Source organism: Labrus mixtus, chromosome 24, assembly GCF_963584025.1.
Source record: "Labrus mixtus chromosome 24, fLabMix1.1, whole genome shotgun sequence".
Classification (NCBI taxonomy): Eukaryota; Metazoa; Chordata; class Actinopteri; order Labriformes; family Labridae; genus Labrus; species Labrus mixtus.
Genome location: NC_083635.1, coordinates 2253754 through 2265181, shown reverse-complemented (window position 1 = coordinate 2265181; position 11428 = coordinate 2253754). Strand labels below are relative to the sequence as shown.

The window sequence follows — 11428 nt, the reverse complement described above, 5'->3', positions numbered from 1 at the left end:
AATAGATATCTGACTATTACACTAATGCATTAGAAACCCAATTACACTTATTACAAACATTAAACTCAAACCTTCTGTCACTTAAATTATTTGTGTTTACACTATTTGTCAAGTAAAGTAAAAAAAGAAAAGTGATTTCTAGACAGGAAAAAAAGATGAGGACAAAGGTCTAACTTAACAAGCAATTACCACTTGATATTTATTCATTTATATTCACACTTCAGTGGTTGGAATGCAGTTTCTGCCTGGGGGGGGGGGGGGGGGGGGGGGGGTACACGGAAGAAACCGCAGCCGTTGTGCAGCTTTCCCGACATTATGCCTGAGAAAGTCTCTAGAGCATGTCCATAAGAGAGAGATGAGTCAGGTGTTGGAAGGCAGTCGGTCACACAGCAGGTATGTCATTGTCTGCCTTGTTAATGATGGCCAGATTGATCAATGACCTGGCCTTGGTCAGCCAGCACTCCCAGTAAAAAGTGCTAAGAAAGGCCCTCTTGAATTTATCCCCAGATAGAGTGTATAAAGCTAGGTTAAAAAAAGTGTTGAGTCCAGCTAGAGGTCTGGAGATAATGTATGCAGCATGCACGAACATGCTTAGCTCATTATCCGCCGCTTGAGTTTCTATCCTCCATGCACGCAAGATGTGATATGGAAGGAAACACACTACGAACACCACCAGGATCCACACGGTTACTCGCCTTGCTCGCATTCGACATGGACTGTTTGTGTGGGGCCCTTTCGCCAACTGTTTCACTATACCGATGTAACACATGAATACCACCACTAGAGGGAGTAGAAACCCAAGTGCAGTGAGCAACCAGCTATACCACCGCATATAGCAGGGTATGGCGCTAGCAAAGTCCAAGCAGGCTGTCTTATTGTTTTTGGGTTTCAGGGATATCACCGTCAGCATAGGTGTGATTTCGGCAACAGCGAGGATCCACACAATTGAGCATGCAATAATACCCCAAATCTTCTGCTGCACCTGTGCAGCCATCAAAGGTTTGATCACCACCATGTAACGAAAAACTGCAAGACAAGTCAGGAAGAGGATGCTCCCGTACAGGTTTAAATGAAACCCAATGCGCACAAAGCGGCACATGAAATCTCCAAGGGTCCATGAATCCCCGTTGCTGTAGTAGAAGATCAGGAATGGCATGCTGAGGACGTAGAGGAGGTCGGTAAACGCTAAGTTTACCATGATGATGCTGCTGCTCTTCCATGGACGCAGCTTTGTCATGTAAATGCCAATGGATGTGATATTTCCCACCAGGCCCACAATGAAGATAATTCCATAGGATACAGGCAGGTAATAGCGTTTCATTAGGTCATCTATGTTGGTGCAGTCGTCTCTGGCCATGACGGAGTTCTGCAGAATTTGAAAAACAAAAAGGAGCCATGTTTTAAGTCTAGCTAGAAATGAAGGCCGTTTTTACACATAGAACTATTCTTTAAATGTCCCCGTCAGTACAAAAAGCTTGATATCATAAAAATGGGTGAGTTGAAAGAAACCCCCCACGCATACAGTGTGTGCCAATTAAGAAATTAGCTATTCAGACTTAATTTCTTTTAAAACTAGGCTATAAACATGTTTATATCTGCTTTTAAAATGAGCGTTTTAGAATGGGTGTGTATGTGAATCAGGAGTTTTTGCAGCTAACCTCAAGTGGACACTTGATGAACTGCAGGTTTTATCACTTCTACATTGGCTTCATTTTTTGACGTAAGAGGTTTTGTTTACATTTTTACAGAAGTAGCTTCCTTGATTCTATTCTTTGGATTTGTTTAAAGAATAATTAAATTATGTCGAGAAATTGATTGTGTAGCTCTTGAGTTTGAATTTTTAGCTTATTTCTAATCATTTTCATATGCCATCTCTTATGAACACAGGACCGCAAATACATAGTAAGAAGGATATTGTAGTTTTGAGGCTTCCCGTGACCTTAAGGGAATTCCATGGAAATAGCTTCCTGCTGTGACTCATATTACAGAAGTGACAATATATCAAAACCTTGACGCTGGACGCGGCCCCTGAAACAAAAACATTTAGCCGCAAGATGCTGAAAATGATTCAATGAAAAAATGAGTGGAATGGCACGTTCTAGTGGTCATTTTCTCTGGGTACATTACGTTAATGTAAAAAGATTGGAGTTGTGGAGCATACTGTTAAATAAGTGCTGAATTTGTGACGGATGTTTTGAGCTGCCTGAACAAACCATCCCTGTCAATTGAAGAGAAAACAAATACAGTATTTTTTTGTTGATTGAGGGAAAAAATAGGCTACAAGCAAATCATCCTTCCCTTTTCCCTCTGCTTTCATATCAGTGTCATTGGCAATTACCGCTTGAGGAGGGATGGAGAGGGCACGGAAGAAAGAGGCAAGCAGACACGGAAAGAAACAATCAAGCAAACTCAGAAGAAGAAAGAAGCAAACAAAACTCTTCTCTCCTTGTCAACAGTCTGCTTTCTGAAAGCCTTTCAGGATATGACAGCGCCTATGGCATTCTGGCTTGACGGCAGCTTCTTGTAATGCTGTCAGTGCAATCTGCTCTCATTATGGATGTGAGGAGATGTGCGAGTTGTCATTTACACATTGCTTGAACACTCATGAGGCAGGAACTTGTACTCATTATAACACTTATTTTTTAGAGTTTTGTGGATGAATGTAAACTGTCCAAAAGATTATTTTATCCAGCTGAGAGGCTGAGTCATGAAAGGTTTTGTTTTAAAAAATAGTTTTCTACTTACTTTAAGCTACAGAGTCCTCATCAGTGTTCTCTCCAAGCCTTCAGTGTCTCATCTCTGTTTTCACATCAATTCCTCCGTCACTCCTCCTCCTCCTACTCTCTCCCTTTCCCTTCCAGTCTTCTCCACCCAGGGGGAAACTCCAGCATATTTTTGTTTGCAAGTCTGCCATTGTGTGCATTTCCTTCAGCCATGTGTGCTTAGTTTCTGGTGTCATGTTTGAGCTGCTGAAGCTCAAGGTTCAAGTTATTCACACAGGTCACATTTCAGGTGAATTTGTAGAGAATAAAAACAAATATTTTCTGCTTCTTGACTAATAACATTATCCAGTACACCTTGTGTTCAGGAAAATAAACTACAGAGGTCTGCTTTATTTCTTCAAAAGGGCTTTTGATGACATCAGAGTGACACAACAGAGCTAATTTTGGCACAGGCACAGACCTCGCTTTGTGATTAAAGTAATCAGGAAGTGAAGAAGAATGTGGGAAATGAACACTCAATAAACAAGGTCCTCTTTCCAAGTGTAATTATTTTCTAAAATTCCTTCCTATCATGTAATTAAACACCTTCAACGGTGACACAATTTAGAGTCCTACAGCTGCCACAGATTTACATAAAAAGCAAAACGAGACATTTCTAAATCATCAAATCAAGAGTGAGTGCATGTTGTGCAAAATATATTTGTAAAGTATCAACATTTATGATCGCATTGTGTAAGGCAGCACATCAAGTCCCAAATCAATGATCAAATAGCAGTTTATAGTAAAAAAAAAAAATCAGAACATACAGAGCAACATTTTTGGTATAATGATTTAAAAAAAATGTCTCACCTCCTGAAGTCAATTAATTCCTCTTGTAGCTCTTTTTTGGTCGCCTCCGACTGTGAGGAATACATCTGGCTCATTAGCTGTGATATCAGTCTGGAATTACAGAAATGTAACAAATAGCCACAACATTGTAACACCCAGTTATGGGGTTGTTTGTTTCAAAATACAGACAAAACAAGTAAACACTGCCAACGTACTGTAATGAGGATTCTCTCCTCTGGTGGGAACATCAATCATTGTAGAAGGTAAATGATGCAGTATGAAGGGTTCCATTGGCTTGGCAGTCAGCACTGATGAATGAAGATTCACTTTCAATCAGGTGATGGTGTGCAACCCGATGAAAATGCGACGCAATGAAAGGGACACAACATAATGTACAGTAATCCATCGTTATTAAACGCAACGTAACTTAACGTACAGTAACGCAACGAGACGCAATGTAATGTCACACAATTAAACAAAAACAGTTTAACTCTGTAATATTTTAATGTGGACATATTGAATGAGGGAGGCTAAAGTCCAAAGCTGTACCTTAAATTTTCCAGTCATGTTTCTAATGTAGACACCTTTGGACATGTTGACATGTATAAGTACAACACGTGTTTTAAGCTCCTTATACTGTGTTCAAATGTGAAGACCTCACCTTCCATTAACCCAGTTTCACTTCCTTGTTTGCCTGAAAGAACAAAAGAGTTATAAATGTCTATATTTGCTCTCTTGGCTGCCCTCGATGTGTTAACAAAGTCTCTGTTGTGTCACGTTTCAATAAATCAAACGAAATCAAACGCAGCAAAAAGAGGCAGATTTTTTCAAGGTTTATTTTACAAAAGAAGAGCAAGAAACTATGTGAACAGTGTTTTATAGATCAATCTAAATAGTGGCTTCTTTTTATCAATACTGTGGGGATGGTGCAGTCTTTGAAGAGGCAGCAGAACTGAGTGTTTATAGTACAGATAAAATCATCTGAGTTCAGAGAAAATATTTATGTCAAAGATCAACTCGACACACAGAAATCCGAGCGCAGAGGATGAGACGCCTCGGAGGCAGCTCGCTGGGGGAGAAGGGGGGAGGGGGTGTCAGGAGGTCTTGTTCGAGTGTTTAGAAATAAAGAAATTTGTTTGTCTACAGTTTGGGCATCCTGGCTGCATTGAGATGAATGGACACACAGGAGGAGCCGGCAGCGTAACGCATCTCCCTCAGCATGCCACTCCACTGCTTCTTATCGTCCTCATACCTAATGAGACCAAAATGAAGGTCAGCGCTCAGAACAGAGACGAAGCTAACAACAAAAACATGCAAATTTCTGTGAGAAAACTTACTGCCAGACGTCAGTGACCTCTGTGGGAGCCACCTCCTTATTCTCTGTCTCAACCATAGCGAAGCCGCCCACGGCGTACAGGGAGCCGCCATTGCTCAGTAAGTTGACAGAGCTCCTCTCCTGGGGGAACTCTGTGAAGGGCTCCCACCTGAGGAGGAACAACATTAGGAGAAGTTTGAGTGTAAGATGGAGATCTCATACTCAAAGACTTCTCTGCCTTGGCACATGAGTCCAATTTTAACTTTTTTTTTGTAGGTTTAGTGAACAGTTGGGTTTGTTAAGGCCTGAATAGATAAATATAATGTATTACAGATGTACTGCACAGGTAATAAACCAACAATATGAGTTAGGACAAACTTCTTAAACTTCCCTGCTAAATACAATTTCATCACTTGTTTTTTGTTGCGTTCAATATAGAGTACCTGGTTTTTTTTTTTTTTTTGTGTTTTTCTATTGCATTGTAACATTTCCCCCAATGATACCTTTATTTCATGTCACTTTTTTTTTTTTTTTACACTTTGTCGTGCTACATAAGACTGCTCAGCTTCTAACCAATAAAACACTCGCTTCTTCTCAGCTAGCAAGCTCGACAAGTTACCGTTTATCTTTTTTTTTTACTTACAGTTTTCAATATTGAACATGTATGATGTAGTCAAAATACTTCTAAGAGCTTAGTGTTGTGTCTGTTGTGGTAAATGTACACCCTTTCTCACAGCACTCCTAAATTAAGAAAACAGAAATAATTAGAGTTCCATACTTGTTTGCAGTGAAGTCGTAAGCTTCACATATATTAGTGAGGCCCTCCTCGTTGACCCCACCAGTCACCACGATCTTGTTGTCGTGGACGACGGCTCCGAACATGGCTCTGGGAGTCTTCATGGCCGCCATCTCCCTCCATTCTGACTGCTTGTGGTTGTACACAAACATCTTGTTGAGGGCTTTGCTGTGGGCACAAGGAGGGGTACAATGGTGGGATTATTAGTGGCATTGGGTTCATGCACTGATATTTAAATGATAAGATATCTTCATCTGGATTGCACAACTACAATGAAAAACTGTTGGAGCAAACTACACTAACTTCATTTTCTAGGCAGATCTTTTTCTGGGATGTTTAATACTGGATTGACTATATACTGATGGGATTTGGTCATATTATAATTTAGGTAGCGAGGACTAAAACGTGCATGTAACAACTGTATTTTATTAAAAGTGTCATATGCTTGATTTGCATCCATTTACATGTTGGTGTCATTTCTTCCTCATACTTGGTTTTGCCAAGGACCTGATACAAAGAGATAAAGAATATAGGTATATATATTCTGGGTTTTTTCCTCCCTCTTTTCTTGTTTTATTGAGTTATATATTTGGTCGTCTGTATCTTGCCTTCCCTTACAGGTTTTCTTAGATGCAGACGCTGTTATTTTGCATCGTGCGTCCTTAAATTAGAACACACACTGATATCAGGCACACTCAGATGAAGCCTTTGACACCTTCTGTTTCTCTTCTTTTTCTTAAACCGAGCACCATTTTAAAAGGGAGTGCAGGAGAAGCACACCTGTTTAGGCTCACTGACTGATGTTCAGCTGACAGCCGAGAACACGACCCTGATTGATCAGCCTATTATTAGTGACTGTATTAAATCCTGCAGTTTTTCTGGATCACTGCGAAAAACAGTTCAGATAGCACACGGTCAGTGGTTTGTGTTAGAGCAGAGAAAGTAAGCAGACTATTTGTTTTCTCTGTGAAATTCAACAAGGGGAGCACAAATCAGATTATTCTCTATTATTATAACATATTAGTCCTGGATTGAAGCAATGTAATTGTTGTCTATGACATACTGTGAAGCCCTGCAGACTGACAGAATGATAGACCAGGAGCAGCTGCAGCTCACAGAGTAAGGTCTCACACACACACACACACACACACACACACACACACACACACACACACTCTCATTTACTCACTTGTCATCTGTCTTTCCTCCAATGCAGTACACCAGTCCTTTGTGGGAGACAACAGCATGGCCGTGGATCTTCAGAGGAAGCTTTTTGGTCTCACTCCACTTCATTTTCCTGAAGAATGAATATTAATGTTGAACATTTAAAAATAGTAGAACAGTTATTTTTGCTGCTGTTTTCTTTTGGTCAGAATGTGTCATTGTTACATGTGATTTCTCATGTGGAGGAGACAAACCAATCTAGATCTGTGATAATGTTTATATCCTGCCTTTAATTAAAAAATATGACTCTCTTATTATCTCAGAAACAACCAGGGCTGATTATGAGGGAGGAATCACATTCAAACTTAATTAAACGTAACTAAACACCACTTTGTTCTGACTGTAAGCAGTTTTCTTACTTAATTAGTTAATTATCACCTGAAAACTGTGTCGAAGGTGAGAGACAGGGTGAGAAGTTAGATAAGAAAGACATTACGTTACGAGAAAGAGGGAGAAGCAATAAAGGAAAAAAAACACTAACTCGACATCGTAGCACATCACAGTGTCCAGGGATTCGTTGGTCTGGAGGTCTTTTCCTGCCACGGCAAACAGCAGGTTGTTGCTCTCTCCGATATTGAAGAGGCATCTTGGGGAAGGCATGGGCGGCAGGGCGACCCACTCTGATGTCAATGGATCCAACTGTGAATTTAAAAAGTCAGATATAACCTGTTTACTTTCTGTTGCCTAAGACTGATACACCCAAAAATATGACTAATAACGAAAAAAGGCTAGCAAGCAACATAGCTTAGCGTAGCTTAAAGCCCGAAGGCAGGAACTGACATTGTTGAAAGTCAAACTTAGTTCTGCCCAACAACTTAACTCAAACTAACAAACTAAAATGGCTATGTCTGTTTTTTAGTTTGTTAGTTTTACATCTTTTTAACCAAAAAGAACAGCAAGCAACAACAGCATGCTTGCTGCTTTCTTCCTCTGGCATTCTTATGCTAAGCTAGACAAGTGTTATCCTGACATTAGCTCTTTATTTATATATGACAGACCTGTGGAGTTTCTTACTCTCAGCAGCACAGTGAATGTCAAATGTGAACGGGCTAGTGAGTGGGCGTGGTTATTTTAGATTAGCACACAGACTAGAACAGAAGTTACAGTTAATCTGTAATTATTTTGAAAGTTGAGCAAACACTCTGCATGATAACATAACTAAAGCTAATTAAGATTTCTATATATTTCTCTTCAAAACTGTTTATACGTAAAATGAATTACTGAAGAAACAAAGTTTGTTCAGCTAAACAGGCGTGCTATGTGTGTTTCGATGCTTGCCATCTCCTGGCCTTGCCTTATATAAGGATTGAATGGTGATACTTTTTTCCTAACGTCATTCTTTGCAAAAAAAAAAAGAATAACAGTGTATCTCCCAGTGAAAGAATCTGTCAATGATTAATCTTGATTTTATAATTAATTGAACAAAAAACAAGGTTTCAAATGAAAGTAAAACATAATTACCAAGTAGAAGTAACATTGCAGGGGTAGAGCTTTGTTTTCCTCGTCTACAAACAGTCCCCCAATGATGTAGAGCTGGTCCTTCTCTGATGCCAGGCTGACGTGGTTACGTGGGATCTGCTCTGCCATGGCTGCCAGGAAGCACTCATTCTCAATGACATCGTACGCCACTGCGGCTGTATCATTAATCATCAGAATGAAGTCCCGTCCGAACATGCCATGTCTGCGGCTGTCATTCAGATATCCAGGGAACAGGCTTTCCTCATCACCTCCTTCCGCCCCCTCCTCCCCCTCTTTCTTCTTGGGTGTCTCTGGAAGTTTCCCCTTGTAGGCGTCCCTGATGACTTGGAGCATCTTCTGGAGCTCTGGATCGGCCTTGATGAACTCATCCGTCTCCACCTTTTCCTTGAAGTACTTCTCTGGCAGCAGGCGGAAGCGGATGCAGTTGAAAGCATCCTTCAGGACCTTGACGCGCTCCTTGTCATGACGAACCCAGGCCATGACCGACTCAAACACCAATTCCTCCTTCCCCACATTCAGCGAGTCCCCACCAATGACGGCGAACAGTTCATGCGCTGCGAGCTTCAAGAACTCCTCTTCTTTGTAGAGGAGCTCAAAACGGTCTGCGACGAAGTTGCGTGCAGCCACCGCGAGTCTTGGACAGCTGAGAACCAGGCCCATCCTGAAAATGGCCAAGCAGTTGCTTAGGGACAGCTTCTTCTGAAGGTAGTTGACACAAACAGTGAAGACAGAAGGGATCTGGAATCTGTTAGCCACAGCAATAATATCCTGCACATTGTCATCTGTGAGATCAATCTCAGCAGAGTAGAGGTACTGGATGATCATATCCAGGATGGAGGGGTTGACATCCTCCAGAACCACCTCCTTGGTGTTCTCCACCTCCTTCCCATCCTCTGTGAAGAAGATCTCCCTGAAGTAAGGGCTGCAGGCGGCCATGATGAGCCGGTGGCAGGGGAAGCTGCGGTCGCCCACCTTCAGGGTGCAGTCCACAAACTTATTCTCATTGAGCAGCTCCTTCAGCCCGTCCTGGAGCAGGGTGCTCTGAAACAGGCGCAGCTCCTCCTTGATGGCGTTGGGGTCCATGGCGAGTCAGGAGGGGAAACGTCGGGTGAACAAGGGGGTCTGTGGAAAGAGGAAGGAGTCGGAGGCCACGGGTCCTGTTGGCAGTCGGTCCTGGCTGGAAAAGGCAGGGCACAGAAAGGGCTGCCACTGTGAAGACCCTGCAATGTAACCCCACCTCTCTCTAAATTTAGCTCCCTCTGCCCCCTGCCTGTCTCAGCTCTTGTGGAATCTGACTGGGCCGAATCACAGTGCAGCACAGACCTCGGCTCCTGCAGCTGCTGTCACAGACTGAAAGAAGCAACTGGCTGCTCAGGCTGGGGATATGCCACCACGATGCAGCTCCCAAAGTGTCATGTGGCCGACTAACAGCGGACACAATGCCGTCAAAACCCTTGAATAGCTCGCCCCAAGCTCTACCTATGACTCTATGACTGATATTTAGAGCAATCAGAGTCACATTCAAAAATACATGTCTTCTCATGACTTTAGATAGAACATCCACTCATTTCTATCTGAAGATATAACACCCTCCTCTCAATATGTTCTAACCTTTCATTCAAACATAAAGGAGGACTTTTACTTGATGTAAACATTTAACCACATTTACATTTTTGGAGCCCACCACTTCCCTTGTGTCCCCCTGACAAATAGAAAACTAAACCAATATTTAGATATACAGTATATCAAACTATACGTCATTTAGCCACCATGACTAAGCTACCAGTTGTTTATCGCTAAAGTTAAAAAATAAATAAATATTGTCACAAAACAATTTGGTCTTCGAGTTACATTTTTAATGATTCAGTTCTCTGCCAATTACTTTGAAGTGAATAACTAAGAGCCTAAGGCCAACTTCCCAAAGCCGACATTTACACATTTAAAATGAAAGCAGGTAAGAAAGCTTGCATTTGTAATCTATAAATTATATTATTCTATCATAATATTATATTACTTATTTATACTGTTTAAAGCTGTGAGGAGCGTTTTTTAAAGCAATTTTTTTTGTTTTATTTACCTTCTAATTTACCTTTCTCTGTTTTAATTAAATCACAGGCAATCAGAATTCCACGAGGGAACAGCCAAAGCCAATGCAAAATCTTACATGGAAAAATGATCTTAGTTTAACTGAAGAGCAGAAAAAACCTGATAGTGCTAAAAAAAGGGCCTGAAAAGTTTGTCTGTAGCAGCTGTGTGTAGAAACAGGTGAGAGCCACACATCCTAACAGCTCTGTCCACCAATCAGCATGGCTCTCCTGTGTCCCTGTGGGGTTCATTATTGTCCAGCTGCTTGGTCGTGTGTGTGTGTGTGTGTGTGTGTGTGTTTGCGTTTCAGTGACAGTGTGTGATTCTGAGGTAGTGTCTTTAAAAGACACTTGTTCTGTTTCATCTGCTCCTGAAGATATATCACCTAAATCAGTTTGCTCACAGGCACAGATTTTAGTACAAAATGTTAAAAGTACAAGTTAAAGAAGTCCACTAATGATGGGTTTTTGCTAAGTCCTACATCTGCGGCCTTTAAAGTGTGAGGAGTCTGTAGAGTTAGGTAACATTTCTCCCGTGGGCAGCACTAAAGATAGATCAGACTACACCACTTGTCGAGGAGTGCCTAACATGTAATTTAAGCAGAAGGGGAGAGGAGAGTCTGCATTGGAAATCCCTTCCACTTCCATAACGTCACTTCAGATTAATACACATTTCAAAACGTGTGTGTATACATTTATGTGGAGTATTTAGGGACTGTATGGAAATTAACGAGGATTGAACTTTGCCTTTATGATAAAAGGTTAACTATATAGGATTTGAGAATATGTACACCCATTTAAAATTGTATTTGTTGCACAAAATATGCCGTCGATTATTCACAGTGGAAGTGAAATCAGTATGGCCAAATACCAACACAACTTATAATCTAAACATTTGAATCAAGAACCCCTGTGCTAAATGAAAATGTTACAATTTGAATGTGCAGGCCATTCTCCTCTGATTGAACGTTAGCACTGA

At 41.2% G+C, this 11428-nt stretch overlaps 2 protein-coding genes across 2 annotated transcripts; both read right to left on the bottom strand.

The window, feature by feature from the left end:
- Window positions 1–271: 271 nt before the first annotated feature.
- Window positions 272–3037, bottom strand: LOC132959320 (2-oxoglutarate receptor 1-like). Its single transcript, XM_061032234.1, has 2 exons — window positions 2746–3037; window positions 272–1366 (listed from the first exon to the last, which is right to left on the bottom strand). Exon 2 carries the CDS (start codon window positions 1355–1357, stop codon window positions 383–385), a length of 975 nt encoding a protein of 324 aa, XP_060888217.1. The 5' UTR covers window positions 1358–1366; window positions 2746–3037; the 3' UTR covers window positions 272–382.
- Window positions 3038–4369: 1332 nt separating this feature from the next.
- Window positions 4370–9639, bottom strand: LOC132959319 (kelch-like protein 41b). The gene is made up of 6 exons (XM_061032233.1): window positions 8348–9639; window positions 7368–7525; window positions 6852–6959; window positions 5645–5830; window positions 4889–5035; window positions 4370–4803 (listed from the first exon to the last, which is right to left on the bottom strand). Exons 1-6 carry the CDS (start codon window positions 9446–9448, stop codon window positions 4692–4694), a joined length of 1812 nt encoding a protein of 603 aa, XP_060888216.1. The 5' UTR covers window positions 9449–9639; the 3' UTR covers window positions 4370–4691.
- Between the last annotated feature and the right edge of the window lie 1789 nt (window positions 9640–11428).